This window comes from Panthera tigris, chromosome A3 (genome assembly GCF_018350195.1).
Source record: "Panthera tigris isolate Pti1 chromosome A3, P.tigris_Pti1_mat1.1, whole genome shotgun sequence".
NCBI lineage: Eukaryota > Metazoa > Chordata > Mammalia > Carnivora > Felidae > Panthera > Panthera tigris.
In genome coordinates, this window is record NC_056662.1 from 25,117,242 (window position 1) to 25,140,043 (window position 22,802).

The 22,802-nt window shown below is 47.7% G+C and overlaps 1 protein-coding gene across 3 annotated transcripts in view; it reads right to left on the reverse strand.

Moving 5' to 3' along the window:
• Positions 1-2,719: 2,719 nt before the first annotated feature.
• The window catches only part of ZNF341 (zinc finger protein 341), a 46,429-nt gene continuing 26,346 nt past the window's right edge, over positions 2,720-22,802 (reverse strand). For all 3 annotated transcript variants that reach the window (XM_042980590.1, XM_042980591.1, XM_042980592.1), the window contains 6 exons: positions 21,376-21,584; positions 13,988-14,084; positions 11,084-11,216; positions 7,968-8,079; positions 7,642-7,712; positions 2,720-5,505 (listed from right to left, as the gene is read on the reverse strand). In XM_042980590.1, coding sequence (XP_042836524.1) covers positions 4,976-5,505; positions 7,642-7,712; positions 7,968-8,079; positions 11,084-11,216; positions 13,988-14,084; positions 21,376-21,584 — 1,152 coding nt within the window. In that variant the 3' untranslated portion in view covers positions 2,720-4,975. The remainder of the gene's footprint in view (positions 5,506-7,641; positions 7,713-7,967; positions 8,080-11,083; positions 11,217-13,987; positions 14,085-21,375; positions 21,585-22,802) is intronic.

A 22,802-nucleotide genomic window follows, 5' to 3' on the forward strand; every position in this document is an offset into this window, starting at 1 on the left:
TTTGAGCCCCCATGTTGAGTTGTAGAGATTACTTAACAATAAAATCTTAAAAAAAAAAAAAAAGAGAAATATCTAATATAGTGTCAAGGATGATGGATAAAAAAGAAGAGTAAGGGACTAAAGTGTGATGGGGGTAGGGTGGGGGCTATTTTAGACAGATTGGCCAGGGAAAGCCTGAGGAAATAACTTTTGGACAAAGATAAATAGAGGGAGGGGGCCAGCCATAGGAAAATCTGGGGTAAGGGCATTCTAGACAGAGGGAACAGCAAGGACAAAGGCCCTGAGGCAGGAACTAATTTACATGATGGAAAAGCAGCAAGAGGGCAAGTATGGCTGGAGTAGAATGAGAGAAGAAAAGAGTGGTAGGAGACACGGGCCGTATCATGTAGAATCTTGAAATCTACCAGGAAAACTTTAGATTTCATTCTGGGAGATATTGGAAGCCACTAGAGTTTTAAACAGGAAACTGGCATAATCTGATTGAGGCTCTAGAAAGATCCCTTGGGCTGTTGTCAAGAGAATGGATCATGGTGTAGAGAGAGAGAAAGCAGGGAGATCAAAGAGAAGGCTGATGCAATCATCCATGCAAAAGAGGCTTGCAGCCTGGACAGGGAAGCGATGGCAGAGATGAAAAGTGGTTGGAGCTTTGGAGAAGTGATTTAAAAAAAAAGCCCCAAATACTGGCCTATCAGAGCTGGTGAGAGCTTTAGCGATCCTAAGACAAGGTAGGAACTTTGGAGTCTGTCAGCCCTGGGTTTGAAGCCCAGCTCCACACATTCTAGCTGAGTCTTCGGGCAGGTTGTTACACCTCTCCGAGTGAGTCTCGGTTTCCCCATATATAAACTGGGCATTATAAGAGAGCTTGCTTCCAAGGGGTGTCTTGAGGACTCAGTGACATGTAAATAAGACACAGAGCACAAGGTTGGGCACTTAGTGGACAGTAAAGTTAGCTATGACTCAATTCCCCACGTTTATTGAAAGAGAAACTGAGGCCAGCTAGCTTAGAGGCAAATAGAGGACTAGAAGTGGAAGGGAGAAAACAAAGCACTATTTACAGGGTTCTTCAAGTCGTATACCTCAGGTCCAGACAGTAAGATGATTGAGGAGGTCAGGAACATAAAAAATATCATGTGACCCTCTCTGGCCATCTTGTTCTCCTACTCTTGAAAGACATGGGAAATTAGAATTATGTCTCTATTCTAAAACAAATCAACACAAGTATGGCAAGTAGCAACTGACATCCAGCTGCAACGTCAGGGAGACAGTAGAGAAAAACAGGAACTATGGCATCCAGAATGTATGTACCCATTTAAAGGGGCTGCTAGCTCAGCTCCACCTGACTGCTGTCTCCCTGCCTAATTTTTTTTTTTTTTAATATTTGTTTATTTTAGGGAGAGTGCAAGCAAGGGAGGGGCAGAGAAAGGGGGACAAAGGATCCGAAGAGGGCTCTGCACTGACAGGCTGACAGCAGTGAGCCTGATGTGGGGCTCGAACTCAAGAAATTGACATCATGACCTGAGCCCAAGTCAGGCGCTCAACCAACTGACCCACCCACGTGTCCCCAGACATCCTAATTTTCAACAGAAGTCAGAATCCAGATTTTTATATGAAATCTCCCAATTTTTAAAAAATATTTTCTTTTCACATTTTTTAAATTTATCTATTTATTTTGAGAGAGCGAGTGCACGTGGGGAGAAGGGCAGAGACAGAGGGGGACAGAGGATCCGAAGTGGGCTCCGTGCTGACAGCAGTGAGCCCGATGCGGGGATCGGACTCACGAACCCTGAGATCATAGCCTGTGCTGAAGTCAGATGCTTAACCCACTGAGCCACCCAGGTGCCCCTTCCCTCTGAATTCTAATAACCTTGTTGGGTAGGTACTATTATTCTCCCCATTTGACATATGAGGCCACTGAGGTTCAGAGAAGTGAAGTGACTTGCCACAGTCACACAGCTGGGAAGGGGCAGAGTCAGGATTCAAACCTAGCTCTGCTTAATGTCAAAATCTGTGGGACCCTGGATGCTCAGGACAGACCCTCTTTACACTTCATTCTCCCAGCATCTTGGAGGTCTATGAGGGACTCTGGGGTCCTGGAGCAGCTCTGTTGTCAACTTAGAGTGACCCTTGACCAAGGGCCTTCCTCTTTCTAGGCCTCAGTCATCCCATCTGCCTACCTAGGAGGGATTTAGTTATTATGGTCCAAGCTTCCTCCCTTGCAGTCCAACTGTGCATCTATTAAATATTAGGACTTGGGCGCCCAGGTGGCTCAGTCAGTTAAGCGGCTGACTTCGGCTCAGGTCACGACCTCACGGTCCGTGAGTTCGAGCCCTGCGTCGGGCTCTGTGCTGACCGCTCAGAGCCTGGAGCCTGTTTCAGATTCTGTGTCTCCCTCTCTCTCTGACCCTCCCCGTTCATGCTCTGTCTCTCTCTGTCTCAAAAATAAATAAACGTTAAAAAAAAAATTTTTTTTTCAAATTAAAAAAAAATAAATATTAGGACTTGATATTTTCCTTGTTCTTTTTTTAATGTTTATTTATTTACTTCAAGAAAGAGAGAGAGCGAGAGAGCAGGGGAGGGGCTGAGAGCAGGGAGAGAGAATCCCAAACAGGCTCCACGCTGATAATGACATGAGGCTCGAACCCACTAATTGTGAGATCATGACCTGAGCGGAAACCAAGAGTTAGATGCATAGCCGACTGAGCCACCCAGGTGCCCCAATATGTCCCTTGGTCTGTGGCCTGGCTCTGCCACTTACTGTTGTGTGATTTGGAGCTGCTTAACCTCCCTGTGCCTTTTGCCTCATCTCGACCATGAAATGGAATTAGAAGTAGCACCCACCTCAAAGTGCTTAGAACATGTCAGGCATATGGCACAGGTACCTAGTCAACATTAGTCTTCACGATTATTGGTAAATGTTCACGCGTGTGTATACTGATAGGCAGAGACAGAAATATACCTTAAACAGTTGTATTAGGATGGAGATGTGATTTTTTAACATTTTATTTAATGTCACGATTGTTAAAAATGGACATTAATGTCTCCCATGACTCCTCCACTTTGTAGAGAATAAAATCCAAATTCTTTAACCAAGAGTATCTCTGATTCGACATCAACTCCTATTTCAATAGAGCAAAGTAGCTAACAGCACATGGAGGCAGGCCATTCCTGCCTGAATCCCAGCTCTGTGACTGACTAGCTGTGTGAACTTGGGCGAGGAGCTCTGTGTCTGTTTCCTCATTTGTAAAATAAGTTACAATTTCCACCCGATGGGGCTGAAGTGCTGTGTATCCATCATGTGGAAGTGTCCATCAGGTGGAAGCTTGAAGCATATTAGCAATTGTCATGATCTACCTACTACCGCTAAATCTCTGGTCACCCTGGACCTTGCATTAGCCCCAGAATTATACCTCGAAGCCTTTGCTCATGGCTCGCTCTCCCTGGCATGCCTTCCTCCCTTTATCCATCCATCAAAACATTCTGTGTCAAGGACCAGCTCAAATGTGACCTCCCCTGGACAGATCTTCAGTCCTCGCCAGTCCTTCTTCTGGCCCTGAAGGCTGGGTGGGCTTACAGTTCTCACTGCCTCAGCTGTGTGCTACTTCCTCACTTGCTGTTCCTCCTGCATCACACCCTTCCTGAGGGGAAGATGGGCTTGCTCTCAGCTCCAGCCCACAGCCCCAGCACAGATGTCTCAGGGACGTACCAGCCTTTGAGGAAACTGAGTCATCAAACTGAGCCTGACAGCCCTGCCACGCCCCACCCTGTCCCTTCTCCAGCCTGTTTCCTCTCCTGTAACTGGCCAGTGTGGCCCAGCAGGGTGGTTGTGGATATAAATGAGGAAACACTGGTCAAGGTCCCCTTTCTCTTCCCTGCCTCCCCGATTCACTCCTCCTCTGGACTAGCTGGGGAGGCGGAGAGAGTGCTGGCGGTGGGGGCAACTACGGATTCTAGAGGCCTGCTTGAGATGGACTTCTGGCTCTGATCAGAGCTTCTGATGCAGTAGCGTTTGGGGCAAGGCCCAGGATCCTGCATTTTCAAAAGTGAGTTAAAACCTCTTCCATGGCCATGCTCTGAAATAACCATTCCGGGAACACCAAACCTCTCCATGGCTAACAGGGTAGCACAGCTGTGTGCAAGGGGCCATGGGACCTCTCAGCCCCCACACACTTTGGAGGAGGGAGTGCTGCCACCCAGGGGCAGAAACTCCCAAGGCTCGGGCCTGAGCCATTGGGTACACATTTTGATAAAAACATTTATTGAGCACTTTTCAAGTGCCAAGCATTATGCCAAGTCCTCTGCACGTTTCATCATACTGGACCCCACGACAGCCCTATGGAGTTGAACTGTCATACCCACCCCCCACTGTACAGGTGAGAAATACAGGGCTCAGAGAGGTAAAGTGACTTACCCAAGGTCACACAGCAAGTGAGCAGCAGTGCTTAGATGTGAAGCCAAAACTGGCTGATGGCTGCACTCTAACCATGACACTTGAGTGCCGCCTAAATGCCTACATCAGAGTCACCTGGGGATATCGTAAGGAACTGTGTATGAAAAGGTCCAGCAGATCAGGGCTCTAACAATCTCAGGCCTCCAGAAGAGCAGCTTGACTAAAGGCCACACCAAGACAGCCTGGAGGAGGGGCGGCAGGACCACCCCGTCTTCTCTCTTAGGTGGGCCGACACCAGCCTGGACCAGCCAGACCCTGGGGTTGCTCAGCTCGGCCATCTCTCTTCTCTCCGCTGCCCTGACCTGGAAGCTGTAGGCAGCCCTGCCTCAGATTCCAGAATGCTTCAGGGCTCTCCAGCAGAATTGGGGCCATGGCAGGCTGGCCACAGGCCAAGGTTTATACATGACACTCCAAAAGGATTTCAGCCCATGGCTCACTTCCGTTGGAAAGAATCTCTAGCTGGCCCCTGACGTCTGGACCCAAAGGTGAGCATGAGGCCAGGCTCTGGGAGCAAACCCCGTGGGTCCATCACTCTGAGGCCTGGATGTACACAGGCACAGCGAGCATGGCACATGGGCCCTCAGTCCCTGCCTGCAGCTCCGCCAGCGCCAGGTTGGAGCCCAGGCTCTCGGCATGCCCAGGCACTACCAGCTCAGGCTCGCCACCCACCGTGCCACCCACTACGATGGACAGCACTGCATCTGGCTCTGAGAAGGGCGGTTTGCCTGGGGCAGCCTCCGGCACAGGCCCAGCCCCTGTGTCTTTCAGTTCCTCCAGCCCCAGTGGGTCAGGCAAGGGGGTCACCACCTTGCGCCCACCACTGCTGCCGCTGCGGGGGGCCGCCCTCCTCCGGGAGGGCCGCCGGGCTTGCAGGTCCTTGTCCTTTTGGGGGCCAAGGCGGCAGCGGTGATCCTTGAGGTATTTGTGTCGGGAAAAGCCCTTGGCACAGCCAGCACAGCGGAACTTGTAGTTGCCCGTGTGGGCGCGCTGGTGCTCCGCGAGGTGGGCACGGCGGCTGAAGGACTTGCTGCACAGGGCGCACTTGTGGAGCTTCATGCCTGGGGTGGGGGGAGGGGGGCAAAGTCAGAGAGAGGCACTCAGACCCCTTACTTTGCAACCGCACCTCTGCACTTGGAATAAAACCCAGTCTCTCGGCTTGTCCTCTGAGCGCGTGCGTGATCTGGGCCCTGCTCCCTGCCAGTCTCATCTCCCCACTTCTCCCAGCTGAGCGTGTGTGCGATCTGGGCCCCTGCTCTCCTGTCAGTCTCATGTCCCCCCTTCTTCCAGCCACTGACTCGCGGCCAGCCACACATGCCTTCCTCAGGGCACTAAGCTGGCTCCTGCCTCTGGGCCTTTGCACTTGCTGTTTCCCTCTGCCTGGAATAGGATGTTCAGCCCCCAAACCTTAGCTGACTTAGCCAGGTCACCATCATCTCTTTCCTCTCTGGTCTGTCTGTCTCACCCCGGCCCCCTCAGACCGTCCCCACAGGGCAGCTAGAAATGGTTTCATGAAATACACAAAGGATTGTGACATTCTCTGCTCTGAACCTTCCAGTGATTTGCCAAGTTCCCCACAAAGCCCTGTGCAGTCTGACCACTCCCTTCACCTCTCAGCCCCATTCCCTCCTTCCCCCCACTTGTTCTCTGAGCTCCATACTCCCACTCACCTCTCCTGGTCTTAAACACCCCCAGTCCCTTCTCTGCTTCAAGATTTTGTACTTGCTCCCTCCTTCTGGAAGCTATTTCCTGGCTTTTCTCATCCCTTAAGACAGCTCTCATGTCACCTCCTCTAGGAGACTGTCCCTGATACCTGCCTCATATCTTTCTCTGCCCCCTCACTGTTTATTCCTGTCTTTGTAGTCTGCATACTTCTCTGTAAAATACTTATTTTTTTGTTGTTCATTTTCAATCTTTGCCACTGAATGCTAAGCTTCCCCAGGAGGGCAGGGTGGGGATCTGCCCATCTGATTCCCCCATGTCACCTCCAGAGTCTGACATGTGATAAGTTCTCAATAGTCAGTCACTCAATGAATCACTGGTGCCTCCGTATCCACCATGAAGGCAAGTCCAGCCCACGCTCAGCCTGAGCCATGCTCTCCTCAGCCTCCCTCGGATGAAGGCTCAGAGAGGGGCAGAGACTTGCATGAGGCAACACGGCAGGACAGTGGTAGTGCTAAAAATCAAACACAGGCCATCTGTCTGCAAAGTCCTCAACTCTACGCTCTCAGGTTTCAAACTTTCTTCAGCAACTAAATCCTTTCTTTAAACCCATGATTCTTAACCAGGCGCAATTTTACCGTCCAGGAGACTTTTGTCCCCTGGAGACATTTGTGATTGTCCTAACTGTGGGGAAGAAGCCACTGACATCTAGAGGGTAGAGGCTAAGTATATTGCTAAACATCCTATAATACACATGGCAGCCCCCTCACACAGCATCAGCCAGTACAAAATATCAATAGTGCCAAGAAACCATGTTCTAGCCCAAACGGTATGTGGAAAGACAGCCAAGCTGCTCTGGGGATGCAGCAGCACCCAAAGAAGAGTCATGGAGCCCCTGGGAAACCGAGGAGCAGGGTGAAGACCCTTGCTCCACACCCCACCTGCCCCGCTCTGCTGAGGGTACCAAGGAGCCTTCCTGGCCGTGTCTTGGAGCCAGTTGGAACCTGATCTTCCTCCACACCTGATCCACACCTCTATCACACCGGGCACCTCTCTGATTTATGAGCTATCTCCTCTTAGGTCAGCTTCCCCTCAGCCCAGGGCAGTGTATCTGACTCACCTCTGTAGGACCCTGAGGTCCCTAATGCAGGCCTGGTTCATGGCTCCCACGAGCAAAAGTCTGTTGGCTGGAATATACCAGGCAGTGATTAAAAGCCACATGGGAGGGGCGCCTGGGTGGCTCAGTCGGTTAAGCAGCCGACTTCGGCTCAGGTCATGATCTCACGGTCTGTGAGTTCGAGCCCCGCGTCAGGCTCTGTGCTGACAGCTCGGAGCCTGGAGCCTGTTTCAGATTCTGTGTCTCCCTCTCTCTGACCCTCCCCTGTTCATGCTCTGTCTCTCCCTGTCTCAAAGATAAATAAAACGTTAAAAAGAAAAAAAAAAGCCACATGGGATGTGCCTGCTGTTTCCAGAGGGCCTGTCCCAGGGACTTTGAGCTGAACCAGACCCTGTTGATATGTCCAGGAGTCACTTACCAGAGTGGGAGAGGATATGAGCCTTCAGTTTGTCCGGCCGATTAAACTCTTTACTGCAGCCCGTGTGTGTCCTAGAACCCAAAACCACTGGTCAGAAGGATCTCACCAAACTCAGGACTCTCTTGCTGGCCTCTGTGCTAGTGCAGGGCATGAGGGACTTCCTGTTTACCCAAAGGGCCAGGCTGGGAAGCAGAGTGGGGAGTAGGTAGGCAGCCAGGCCCACAGCAGGAAAAAGGAGAGAGGGCCTTCAGAAACTCAGCCCTGACGTTTTTGTGTCCCACTGCTGGGTAAAGCTGCCCCTCCCACTCATGCCAGTTTCTACTCACGAGAAGGGGCATTTATATTTCTTGAATGGCTCATGGATCAACATGTGTCTCTTCAGTTTGTCCTTACGGTTGAATGCAGACTCGCACACTGAGCATTTGTAGGGCTTCTCACCTGTAGAAGACACAGATGGAGGCGGGGGAGGGAGTCCCATGAGATGGAGTCCGAATATGGGGCACACTAGAGGGTAGCAGCTCCTCTAAAGAAGTGGCCTGGGAGAAAACAGCCTTTCCCATTCCTCATGACTTTGTTTTTCCAAGGAGAAGAAGGGAGCTATTTCAGAGAGGGCGGTCAGAAAAGGCTTGGGGCGCCTGGGTGGCTCAGTAAGTTAAATGTCTGATTTTGGCTCAAGTCATGATCTCATGGTTTGTGGGTTTGAGCCCCATGTTGGGCTCTGTGCTGACAGCTCAGAGCCTGGAGCCTGCTTTAGATTTTGTGTCTTCCTCTCTGTCTGCCCCTCCCCTGCTCATGCTCTATCTCTGTCTCTCAAAAATAAATAAACAAACATTGAAGTTTAAAAAAGAAAAAGAAAAAGAAAAGAAAAGGCCTTTCTGATGAGACAAGAAGGGAGATGTGAGGTAGGAGGGGAGCAAGCCATGATGGAAACCAGAGTCAGGGTCCCAGGCTGAAGGAAAGATGGGAATGTGTGGTATGTCTGAAGACAGGGGAGGCCAGTATGGCTGGAACAGAGTAGGGGAGAGAGAATGAGGCAGAAGGGGAGGTTAGGGAGACAGCCTGGCCCAACAGGGAGGGCCTGGAAGGCCTGGGTTTTTACTCTGAGCAAGAGGAGAAGCCACCAGAGTGGCTGAGCAGAGGGAGGACCGATCTGACTTAAGAGTTTCACAGTCTCCTTCTAGCTGCATGCAGAAAATACAGTGAAGGGGTGGGGGTGGAGGCATGGGAAGCAGCCAGTACAGGCAACGTCAGGAAAGCAGAATCGGCAGCCTTTGCCAATGGACTGACTGTGGGGTGTGAGGGGAAGGGTGTCAAGGACGAGTCTAAGGTGGGCCTGAGTGACAGGTGAATGGTTGTGGCATTTACTGAAAGGGGCCCACTGAGGCAGAGAGGGGAATTATACCTTATCTACTGGAATCGTTGTAATGAACTATGAGGTAAGTACTGGATGAGAAAACTGAAGGTCACGGTCTGCACCTAGTGTTTGGGGGAACTAAGACGCCGGCCCAGCAGTGTGATGCAGAGTCCACCCGAGTGGCTCCTCGTCGGCTGCAAAAGAATCTGGTGGGGGGGTGGGGGCAGGAGGGGAGGAAAGCAGCTCTCACCTGACAGCTGTCATCAGGGCTTACAACCTGTCCTGTGGAAAAGGACTGTTACTGGGCTGTCTGGATTACCTGCCATTATTTCCTCTCTGTTCTCCCTCTGGAATGAATAAAGTACTTTTGAAAAATGCCAACCCGGTGATTAAGGAAATTCTGGTCCTTATAATGGAATGCTCTGCAGTCATTAAAAAGATTAGTGTCCATCTGTGTTTTCTGATCTGGAAAGATCTCCTGGCCATACTGCTAAGTAAGGAAAGAAATTTGTAGAACAGCTTAAGACAAAAAATGAAAAGAAATGTAATCCTCATACTCCCAAATGGCCCTCGCCATAGGTGTTTGTATACACACAGAATATGAAGGGAGAAAGTTGAGGGAGGGTACACACCAAACTACCGGTAACAATTACGATTTGAAGGGAGAACTTAACATTTTACTTTATGTACTTCTATACTGCTTCATTTATTTTATTTTGTTTTGTTTGAGAGAGAGAGACCAAGAGACACACAGAGAGAGAGAGCGTGTGCACGCAAGTAGTGGAAGGGCAGGGAGAAAGGGGGATGAAGGATCTGAAGCAGGCTGTGCGCTGACAGCAGAGAGCCCGATTCGGGGCTTGAACTCACGAACTGTAAAATCATGACATGAGCTGATGTCAGATGCTTAACCGATCAAGCCACCCAGGTGCTCTTAATACTGCTTCATTTTTAAAATAAGCATATACTTTTGAACAAAAATTTTTTAATGTTTATCAATTCTGAGAGAGAGAAAGAGAGAGAGAGAGAGAAAGAGAGAGAGAGAGAGAGAGAGAGAGAGAGAGAACACACAGTGGGGAGGGGCAGAGAGAGATGCAGAGAGAATCCCAAGCCGGCTCTACCCCAGCAGGGTAGAGCCCAATATGGGGCTCGATCTCATGAACCTCGAGATCATGACCCAACCCTAAATCAAGAGTCAGATGCTTAACCCAATGAGCCACCCAGGTGCCCCTTGCATAATACTTTTTAAAACTATAAACAGAGTAATTTGGTAATATCTACCAAAATTACCAATGCATACACTTTTTAAGATTTATTATTTAAAAAAAAAGTTTTTATTTATTTATTTACTTACTTATTTTAAATGTTTATTTTTGAGAGAGAGAGGAAGAGAGCACAAGTTGGGGAGGGACAGAGAGATGGGGGAGACACTGAATCTGAAGCTCTGAGCTTCAGCAACTAGCCTGAATCTGAAGCTGACAGGCTCCGAGCTGTCAGCAACCAGCCTGATGCGGGGCTCGAACTCACGAACCATGAGATCATGATGTGAGCTGAAGTCGGACACTTAGCTGACTGAGCCACTGCACTGACAGCCATGAGTCCTGCTTGGGATTCTCTCTCTTTACCTCTCTCTCTGTCTCTCCCTTGTGCTCTCTCTCAAAAATAATAAATATATAAACTTAATAAAAAAACTTAAAAGAAAAGAAAAGAAAATGTCAATGTGTCTCAACTGGGGAGCCAAGGAGAGGGGGTTGGGTGGGAATTCTGTAGTGAGAACAGGACCCCCACCCCTAGGGGCTCAGAATGGTCTGAGTGAGCTGTTGGGGGCAGAGCCAAGAGTCCTCCCCACCAGCCTACAGGGATTCATGTCTACCTTAGTGTTGGTGGGAACCCTTTGTTCACTTGCGAGGGCAGGTGGGTAGGGGGCCAGAAAGGAGATGGGGAGGGGGATGAAGAGAGAGTGGGGGACGGACAAGACGGGGAGGGAGAAGAAGGCTGGAGAAAGACAGGGGCAAAGGCTAGAGGGGGGTGGGAAAGGGAAGAGAGAGGGAGGGGGACTGGGCAGGAGTTGATGGGGGGCAGGGCACTCACCTGAGTGGATGTGAGCATGCAGTTTGAGGTAGTGCTCTCGCCGGAAGAACTTCTTGCACACCTGGCACTTGAACCTGCCCCCACTGCCGTGGGTGGGCAGATGACGCCGTAGGTAGCGCTCACAAGGAAACACCTGGCAGAAGAGACGAGTTGGCATTAGGTCTGACTCACTAACCCTCACCACCTCCTGAGCTCAAGGGGCCCCTCATTCCCAGCAGTTGTGGAAACCATTCTCCCCAACCAGGATCAGGGCCCAGTGTCAGGCTTAGAACCTCATGACTCCCACTACTCACCCACAATGCATGTTCTGAGCTTCTGCCAGGCTATTTTTTCTACCCAGAGGGCCTTTCTCTCTTAGCCTGACAAATTTTTATTTATCCTTCAAGACCCAACTCAGGTGTCACTGCTTCTGTGAAGCCCTCTTGACTTTTCAATGCTGTGCCAGGCAAAACAAATCCTGCCCTTGAATGTTCATTTATATTTATTTGTTTACCATCTGTTTATCTGTTTATTTGTCTTTAAAAAAAATTTTTTTTTAACATTTATTCATTTTTGAGAGTGAGAGAGACAGAGCATGAGCGGGGGAGGGGCAGAGAGAGACGGAGACACAGAATCCAAAGCAGGCTCCAGCCTCAGAGCTGTCAACACAGGGCCTGACATGGGGCTTGAACTCACGGACTGTGAGATCATGACCTGAGCTGAAGTCGGATGCTTAACCGACTGAGCCACCCAGGCGCCCCTGTTTATTTATTGTTTTTTAGGAAAACTCTATCCCCAATGTGGGGCTCAAACTCATGACCCCCAGATCAAGAGCTGCATGCTCTACTGCCTGAGCCAGCCAAGCATCCCTGTTCATCTACATTTTTTAAAATGCTTCTTTATTTTGAGTGAGAGAGAGAGAGAGAGCATGTGCACGCACACATGGGTGCATGAGTGGGGGAGGGGCAGGGGGAGAGGGAGAAAGAGAGAATCCCGAGCAGGCTCTGCACTCAGCACAGAGCCTGACATGGGGCTTGAATCCACTAACTGTGAGATCATGACCTGAGCCAAAATCAAGAGCCGGATGCTTAACTGACTGAACCACCCAGGCGCCTCCATCTACAATTTTAAAGTCACCATCTAACCCATCTAACCCTGAATTATAACCCTTGGCTTTTATGAGATCTCTAAGAGGGCAGAGGAACTTTCATTTCCCAGCACAGGGCCTGTATGAAATGACTTACATGCAAAAGAAAAAATGAAAAGATGAGTAAGTAACTGAAGAAATGAATGAAAAGGTAAGGAAGAGCCAGAAACCATGGAAGCCAAAATCTCCTTCCTCTCCAGCCATAGGAAGGATATTCATTCATTTTTTTCATTCGTTACAGAGAAGTAGTCAAGGTTACAGACTCAACTACTTAGTAGCCCCACCATTTCCTAGCTAGGTGATCTTTCTGTAACTTGGTTTCCCCATCTGTAAAATGGGAATAGTAATAGTATGCCTCCTAGAGTTAAATGACTCAATTCAGATAAGATGCTCAGGACAGCATGTGGCACATGGTTCTTTTTCAATTCATGATACTTTTATTTGGAACACAAATTCCAAAGCCCCGAATTAGGCTATATACATAATCAGAAACATCTACAATGAGGCTGAAGTGAAACGAGGGCTGTCCTGGGAAATCTGCTGTGTAAGGCTGTAAGAAAATGAGTAGAATAAAGAAACCAGTTAAAATTTTATTTAGTTATTTAAGTTTATTTATTTTGAGAGAGAGAGAAAGTGCAGAGAGAGAGAGAGGGAGAGAGAGAATCCCAAGCAAGCTCCCCACCATCAGCACAGAGCCCAATGTGGGGCTCGAAGCCACGAACTGTGAGATTATGACCTGAGCCAAAGTCAACAGTTGGATGCTCAACTGACTGAGCCACCCAGGCACCCCAACAGAAACCAGTTAAACACACTAGGGGGATGCAATCAGCAAAATCCAGACTTTGGGAAACTCCACAAGACCAATGGCCCAGTTTCTTCAACAAATAAATTAAAAGGGGGGAAAAAAAAGGAGCACTTGTGGGAGAAACTGTTAATAGAAATTTTGGTTGTATCAACCAATTGGAGTATGTGAGTCTGATTCAAACAAATAAACCTTATAAAAATTATGATGCTTCGGGGTGCCTAGGTGGCTCAGTCAGTTAAGTGTCTGACTCTTGATTTTGGCTCAGGTCATGATCTCATGATTTCATGAGTTTGAGCCCCACATCGGGCTCTGCACTGACAGTTCGGAGCCTGCTTGAGATTCTCTCTGTCTCCGCCCCTCCCCCACTAGGACCCTATCTCTCTCAAAATAAATACATAAACTTAAAAAAAAAAAAGATTCTCTCTCTCCCTCTCTCTCTCTCTGCCCCTCCCCAACCCTGCGCACAGGCAGGTGCGTGCACTCTCTCAAAAATAAATAAATAAACATTTTCTAAAAATTACGATGTTTCTGAGACCCTCAGAAATCGGAACACTGCCTGGCTAGCTGATGACACTAAAGGACAGGCTTCAGTGATGGCTTTCACATTCACTGAAAAGAAGAACCAATGGTAACAAGCATAATACATCAGGAAGCTGGAGGCCGCTGTCCTGATGCTGGGCCGGGGCCCAGAAGAGGCCTCACCCATTAGCGCAGCCTGGCCCGGCCTGGCCCAGCAGCAGCTCCAGGATGGCCATGTGTGCCGTCTAATGGCTAAGATGGGCCAGGCAGGGCCCCTACTCTTCAAAGGTGAAGCGCCTATGGAGACAAGTCCATGGAGACAAGTCTGCGGAGACAAGCCTAGGCTTTGCTGCATGTACTGAGGCGGGAGGGGAGAAGGAGACAGTGAGGTGTTTGCTCTACCACCTCTCAGCCCCAACTGCTGTCCCAGCTGGGGAAGGGCAGTGGTACTCACCTTTTGGCAGTGCGGGCAGGGGAAGTTGTGAGTGGCGGTCTGCAGGTGGTGCTCCAGGGCCTCGGGAGTAGAGTATTTGTTGACACATTTGACACACCTACACAGAAAGGAGCATGAGAGGTGACAGAGCAGTGTGTGGAGGCTGGGCTTGCCCCACAGACACAGGAACCAGCTATTCTCCTCCTCCCAGGGCCAACACTAGGAGGCAAAATTCTACATTTAATTCATTCTTTTTTTTTTTTTTTTTTTTTTTTTTTTAAATAGGCTCCACACCCAACTCATGACCTTGAGATCAAGAGTTGCATGCTTGGGGCGCCTGGGTGGCTCAGTCGGTTAGGCGACTGACTTCGGCTCAGGTCATGATCTCACAGTTTGTGAGTCTGCGCCCCGTATCGGGCTCTGTGCTGACAGCTTGGAGCCTGGAGCCTGCTTCAGATTCTGTCTCCCCCTGTCTCTACCCCTCCCCTGCTCACACTCTGTGTCTCTCTGTCTCTCAATAATAATAAATAAGCGTTAAAAAAAATTAAAGAAAAAAAAAAAGAAAGAGTTGCATGCTCTACTGACTGAGCCAGCCAGGCACCCTACAAGTCCTTAAAAATGAAAATCAACAATCAATCAATCAGTCAATCAATAAATAAGACCATGTCACATCCTTGCTTAGGGCCTACAAGGCTCTAGTGGCTTGACCACTCCTACCTGTCAGACTTCATCTTTCTCCACTGCCCACCTCACTCTGCCCCAGCCACCTTGGCCTCCTTAATATTTGTTGAACACACCAAACTCTTTCCTACCTCAGGGCCATTTCACCTGCTGTTCCTGACAGCTGGAACACTCTTCCCCAAGTATTCCCTTGGGCAGCACCTTCTTCTCCTTCAGGTCTCACCTCAAATGTCACCTCCTTAGAGATGCCTTCCTTGACCATCCTGTCTCAAGCTGTCCCCTATGGCCCACCCCTGGGCACCCCCCAACTACATCACCCAGTTTTGTTTTCTTCTTAGCACTTACTATTTATAATTATTACTTACTTGTTTGCTTACTTGATTAGTATCTGTCTCTTTCACCAGCAATTGGGCTCTAGAGGCAGGGACCATATCTGTCCCGTTCATAACCTGCTTGAAGCACCAGTGACAATCTGTTATATATGAAAGAGTCAGACAGAAAAGGGTCCAGGCCTTGCACCTTCTTATTTCTGACCCTCAGTTTCCTCATCCATAAAATGGGGTAGGAATCCCAAATGGACCTGCTTCTTGTTTATTCTTAAGATTGTCACAAGAATCAAAGGACACAACTGTGCCAAACAGCTCGTAAATCAAAACAGCATTGTAAGTGTGGTCTCTACTCTTTTTTTAACACACTTTATTTTTTAAAGGTTTATTTATTTTTGAGAGAGAGAGAGTGCAAGTGGGGGAGGGGCAGAGACAGGGATAGAGGATCTAAAGTTGGCTCCACACCGATAGCAGGAGCCTAATGTGGAGCCCAAACTCATGAACCGTGCGATCATGACCTGAGTCAAAGTTGGACGCTCCGCCGACTAAGCCACCCAGGTCCCTCCGCAGTCTCTAGTCTTAATATCACTGGTTAACAAGCCTTCAAAACAGCAGTTTAAGGTCATAAGCCACTCTGAAGAAAAGACCCCTCCAGTCTCCTGACTATAAAAACATTTGCCGGCAATGGGCCCATTTATGATGAGGTTCCAGTGAGGAATGCTCACAGGTAGGTGAGCAATTTGTGCCAAAAACAGAAACACGGGCCTGGACATCGGTACACCAGGGCCACCACGGAAAACCCACAGGCAGGCTGCACCTGTGGCAGGCCCAGGGGACCCCTTCAGACCACACTCTGAAAACCACAGGCTAAATGCCTCCAGATGGCAAGAAAGAAAGAGCAAGTCAGCTGGGAGCAGAGCTACTGGGGGGACAGAGACCTTGCAAACTGGTGAGGTGGGAGAGGAACTTCATGGGCTTTAGCAATGAGGAGACACAGGTTTGTGTGGGAGGTATTTTAGCAATAAGCTCAAAATGCAATAAGCAATAGTGCTTAGCAATAAGCATTAAAATAAAAACTCCCTGCCAGAAATGCCACCCTAAGTCATCCAAGGTAACATCCCCAGAGTGGGGGCAAACCAGCGTCATGTGCCTGCTGATACGATGCGCTGAGGACTGAGCAGCACTTTGTGTGATGCCACTCCTGCATCTAACCTGAGGTCAACCCGACAAACCCAAACCGAGGACATTCTACAAAATAACCAGCCTATACTCTTTAAAAATACCACAGTCATAAAAGACAAAGACAGAATGAGCAACTGTTCCAGCTTAAAGGAGGATAAAAAAGCACAATAATTGAATGCAACGTGTGATCCTAGATGGGATCCCAGGCCAGAAAAAACATATTTTTCTTTGTCTATAAGGGATGTTACTGAAATAATAGGAGATTTTTGAATAAGGTCTATAGATTGGGCAACAGAACTGTATTGATTTAACTTTCTGATTTTGAGAACTACACAGCGCTTATGTAACAGGGTGCCCTTATTTCTAGAAAATGTACACTAAAGACAAAGGGTAGAAGAGCATCATGCCAGCAAATAATCTCCAAATAGCTTAAAATATAATAAAGCAAATGTGGTAGAGTTAACAGTTGGGAAATCTGGGTGAAGGATATGTTTTTTCTGGAAGTCTGAAATTATGTCAAAGTAAGTTCCTGAAAATGACTGTCTGTGGTATGGGGAAGGGGGTGAGGATAGATGGGGAATTCCTTTTAATCCTATGCCCATTATTAGTTCATAAATATTGCACTGTATGCACATAATTATTTTTTGAAGTCGGTAATCAATCTTTTTTAAAGCCCTCATTGATCTTTTTTAAAAGAAATTTTACTATTAAATACTATTTTTTTAATTAAAAAATTTTTTTTAATGTTTAGTTTTGAGAGAGAGAGAGAGAGAGACAGCACGTGAGTGGGGGAGGAGCAGAGAGAGAGAGGGAGACACAGAATCTGAGCTGTCAGCACAGAGCCTGATGCGGGACTTAAACCCACGAACCGCAAGGTGAAGTCAGATGCTTAACCAACTGAGCCACCCAGGCGCCCCTATTTTTTTTTTTTTTAAGTAATCTCTCCAGTCAACATGGGGCTCAAACTCACGACTCTGAGATCAAGAGTCAGGAGCTCTTCTGACTGAGCCAGCTAGGTGCCCCTCCTCCATTGATCTTTGACCTGCAAAAGCACTTTTAGAAACTTATTTTTTTTAATGTTTATTTATTTTGAGAGAGAGGGGTAGAGAGCCAGCAGGGGAGGGGCAGAGAGAGGAGGAGACAGAGAATCCCAAGCAGGCTCCACACTGTGTGTGCAGAGCCCAATGCAGGGTTCCAACTCATGAACTGGGAAATCATGACCTGAGCAGAAATCAAGAGTCAGACACTTAACTGACTGAGCTACACTGGCGTCTGTAGGAACTTATTTACAAGTGACCAAACATGTATGTCCAAAGTTGTTCTCTGTAGTGTTGTTTGTAATAATGACAAACTGGAAAAAAACCCAACTATCCTGCAATAAAGGACCAGTTACATAAATTTGGCATGTACAACCGAATACCAAGGAGCCATTTAAAAGGATGAGGCAGGGGCACCTCAGTGGCTCAGTCGGTTAAGTGTCCACCTCTTTTATTTATTTATTAAAAAAAATTTTTTTTATGTTTTATTTTATTTTTGAGGGAGAGAGAGAGAGAGACAGAGACAGAGACAGAGTGCAAGCAGGGGAGGGGCAGAGAGAGAGGGAGACACAGAATCTGAAGCAGGCTCTGAGCTGTCAGCACAGAGGCTGATGTGGGGCTCGAACTCACCAACCGTGAGATCATGACCTGAGCCAAAGTCGTACGCTTAACTGACTAAGCCCCCCAGGGGCCCAAGTGTCCAACTCTTAATCTTGGTTCAGACCTTGATCTCAGGGTCATGGGTTCAAGCCCTGCATTGGGCTTTGCGCTGAGCATGGAGCCTCTTAAAAATAAAAAATAAAAAAAAATAAAGAGATGAGGCAGGTCTGTTTGTGCCGAGAAGCAAAGATGTCCATATTATGGTTGTGATAACACACACCATGCGTATGTACAGTGATCACATCACGTTTCAGTTTGTCAGAAGTTGTGGGACAGGAAGACGGCACAGTGAATTTTCACCGAAGTCAGTAACTGTGTTTGGGATGACCTGACTCACATACAGCCTGTGACAGTTCTACCTCTAAACGTGCTTAGTACTGGCACAGATCAAATAACATGTATCAAGAAGTTAAGAGGGATTATCTTTGCATGGCAGGGGGTTTTGTTTTTTTGAGTTTTTTTTGTGCAATTAAAAAAAATCTTTTTCTCTGCATTGAACGTGGATAACTTTTGTAAATAGAAAAAAAAATCAATAGGTGCACCTGGGTGGTTGGTTAAGCGTCCGACTTCGGCTCAGGTCACGATCTCATGGCTTGTGAGTTTGAGCCCCACTTCGGGCTCTGTGTTGACAGCCCAGAGTCTGCTTGGGATTCTCTCTCTCCTTCTCTCTCTGCCCCTCCCCTGCTCACACACACTCTCTCTCAAAAATAAATAAACTTTAAAAAACGCCCTCTCTTTGCTATAAAAAATAATAAAAAATTTTTAAAAATAAAAACAATAAATCTTACTTTTAAAAGGAAAAAGCCAATATATAGCACATATATAGTGGCACACATAAAACTCACTTGAGGGGCTTGGGGTTTGGGAAGGCACCATAGGCAGGCCAAGGCAATGTGGTCCAAAGGGAGCAGAGCAGAGAGACCAATGTGGCCTGGGACCCTGAAAATAGTATGAAGCCACTCTACTTGCCCAAACATTACTGTGAAACAGAAATAAATTCTCACTTCACTTATGCCAGTTATTTGGAGTCTCTATTGCATGCAACCAAACCTATATCTAAATTGTACAAATAATGATAATTGCAGCAATGACATTTATTGAGCACCTACTCTGTTCCAGGTATCATGTCTAAGAGCCTCATAGTCGTCTTAACTAATCCTCATAAATAATCCCACACAGTAGGCACTATAGTTATCCCCATCTCACAGATGAGGACACAGAGGGTCAGAGTGGCCAAATACCTTGCCAAGGTCATCTACTGGGCATGTAGTCAAGCTGGGATTTGAGCACAGACAGGTGGCTCCGGAGCCCTTATCATTATTACTCAAGACACCACACCATTCTCGGGCCATCCAGATGGTGGCCTGCCATGGCAGGCCTTAACTTTTGGGCCAAGAGTTTCAATGGCTACAAAGGGTTAGTGGCACTGTAACCCTTGTAAGAGAACCTAGGAGAAGAAATTGACTGTAGACACAGAGCCATTAGTACTGGGCTCAACCCTTAGCCTACAGATTCCAAGACCAGAGCTGTGAGGCTTCCAAGGTTCCAGACAAGAGTTTGAATCTCAGCTCTGTGCTGACATTGTTACTCTGGTGGGCAAGTCATTTCTCCCCGAGACTCTGTGTCCTCATCTTCAAAATGGGGAGAACACCACTGCTATGAACTGAACTGTGACCATCCAAAAATTGTATGTTGAAGCCCTGACCCTCAATGTGATGGTATTTACAGACAGGACCTTTGGGGGTGATTATGTTTAGATGAGATCATGAGGGTGGGGTCCTCGTCATTGACAGAGTGCCCTTATAAGAAGACCATGTGTCTGTGGTATCGTGTTATGGCAGCTGGAGCTGACTAACATGACCACTTACCTCCCAGGATTGCAGGGATCAATGTCCCTAAGACAGAGCCTGGCCCCTAGTAGATGTTCCCTTCCTTTTATTTGGCTTCTCACTCCAGAGAGCCACACCGCAACAGGAACTCACAGATAATCAACAAACTGATAGGGCAAAAGCAAAATAAAATGCCCCTTGAGTACAAAAGGGAATTACCCATCACTAACTAGAAATCTCTACCCCTTAACTGGCCAAAGCTTTGTCTGGTTTCCTGCCTCTCTGGCTCCACTTCCCAATCGCCCCCGGGCAAGCTGCCCTACACCCATTTCAGTCCCAGTGCTCCCGCTAATTTCTCAAAGCTTTTGTGATTTCTGCAAGGCCCTTCATATCCTGGCCCTAATTTCTAAACATCCCCTAGGCTACATCTAAACATCCTCTCTCACTTTAACTCTACACAACAATCATTCTAAACTTCCACACTTGCTGTTCCTCCTGCTAGGAATGCACTCTACCCTACTGTCTACTTGGCAAACTCCTATTCGTCCTTCAAAACTCGGTTCAGATATCACCGCTTCAGGGATACCTTCCCTGCCCTACATCCCACTGTGGTACTTCTCTATCTCATATCTACATGTATGTTAGCATTTTATCAAAGTATATGGTAAGCACATTTACACACTCATCCCCCTAAGAAGCCTGTGCATTCTAAACTCAAGGGCTGTATTTACTTATCTCTGAACCCGAGAAGTATCTCCCAGGAGTTATGCCTCACTAACAGAGGTTATCAGCCAAATCCCTATAGGTACAAGTTTGTACAGAGAAGCAAAACCATTCCAACATGAAAATATTCACTGAGAACTGGGAGAAGTCCCCAGACAAATACCCCTCTTTGCTTATCACTAACATCTATTCCCATGTACTACATGCCAGGTTTTATGAGGCAGCTGCTACCAGAAGTCACAGGGCTTCTACCAGAAGTCACAGCAAAATGACTGCAGGGCAAAATTGTGGGATTTCCCAAAGTCATGAAAGTGATGTTGGGTGTATGCAGATAACTAAAGAGAGTCTGGAAGAGGGACCAGAAAACCACCAAGAGAAACTCAGTGAGGATGGTCACAGGACTGCTAGCTCCATTGAGAATGATCTGAAGATCCAAGGACGAAACGCACGTGGCCAGGCCCCTATGACTGCAACAGAAGACTAAAATGCTGTAAAGGATTGTCAGAAAGAATTACCCCAAACGAGATCTACACTTGGTTCATTCCCTTTCCGCCCTAAGAATCAGCATAGAGCTGCAACTTTAACCCGCATTTTATAGATTATAAAAACAAATGCATCTTGTTTTTATGATTTTGGCTTTCCAACATGTGCTTGCTCATTCCGTTGCATTCGACGAATCTGGGTACCATTCTGACTATAACCTAAATTTTGTAGATTATTAGACAAACTAATACTTCCATGATATTTTTAGTTTAGAGGGGAAAAAAATCCACACTTTTCCCCCCATGAAGGAAAAAATATTGGTTTCTCCTTTTTAAGATTATTTTTTAGGATAAACATCTGCCAAGTTGAAGAATGACAGGAGGGCCAGCATCTGTTCCCACGGGTCCTTAGCAGTCAGAACCACCGAGGCCACTGGCCCTCAGGGTCCCCGCAGGGAGAGGGGGTACGGGCAGTGGGAGGGCACGTACTTGTAGATGGCGCTGTCCTTCTTGGGGCTGTGCTGTGGCAGGAGGCTGTGGGAGTACTGGTGCACGCCCAGGTCGTACAGCGAGGGGAAGTCCTTGCCACAGAGGTGGCAGCGGTAGCTCAGCTCCTCCTGGTGGCTCTTGATGTGCTCCAGAAATGTGTCGAGCTTCGGGAAGGTCTGCGCACAGCTTTTGACCACACACTTGTACACCTTGGGGGAAGATACAGGGCAGGGGAGGCAGGCTGTTCCCCTGCTCTCCTGCTGCCGGAGCCCTGTTTTATTTTGATTATAGAGTCCTCTCTCTGTAGCCAGTCATAAGGGCCCCATTACCCTTCCCTCAGGCTCTGTGTGACCTTGCTAGATTTAGAAAAATTACCCCAAACCTGGAAACACAGTAAAAGGACGACATCGTGTCCTTCCATTGTTGTACTAGAGTGGTGGCTCTCCGACTTGAGTCCATCACAGTGACAGACTGCTGGGTGCCACCCCCAGAGCATCTGATTCAGCAGGTCTGGGTGGCCTGAATATGTGGCATTCCTAACATGTGCCCAGGAAACGCTGAAGCTGCTGCTCTGGGAACCTCACTTTGAGCAGTGCTATCTAACAAGCCTGCCTACGGCCCTCTCGCTCTCCGGGGGATGGGTCTTGTTTTGACTATTTACTATTGATTAGGATCCAGACTCTAGAGTTAAATTTTTACTTGTAGAAAACAGATTTGATGTAAATGATTTTTGTCAAGCAGAAAGGGTAACCCCAAAAGTCATGGGTTTTATTGCCGTCTAGGACATTAACCAGATTTGCATCTACCTTAGCAATCTTTTCTGAATATTCCCTTTTTTCACTGACATAATTATACACAGGTATAAATACCAAAGTCTCATATCCTCTTTTGAACTGGCTTTGTCATCCTTCCAGTTTCCTTATTAACGAGTTCTGTAAAATTCTGGCTTATATTCACTATGTCATTCACATGAAAATTATGTTTTTAAATTTTGAAAAGTATACCTTTTTTTAACATTTATTTATTTATTTTTGAGGGAGGGAGGGAGGGAGGGAGGGAGGGAGAGAGAGAGAGAGAGAGAGAGAGAGCGCGACCGAGCACACAAGCGTGAGCTGGGGAGGGGCAGAGAGGGAGAGAAAGAATCTCAAGCAGGTTCCTTGCTGCCAGCGCAGAGCTTGATGTGGGGCTCGAACCCATGAACCGTGAGCTCATGGCCTGAGCCAAAATCAAGAGTTGGACTGACTGAGCCACCCAGGTGCCCCCAAAATTATACTTTGACAAATATATTCCTGACTGCCTACACAATCCCACATGTTCCTTCTTCCTAGCAAAGTGAATCCTGATTTGTTCAGGGTGGCAACATGCCCAGTTAAAACACTTGATCTCCCTGGCTCCCTTTCATCTAGTGTCAGCCATCTGCATCCTTT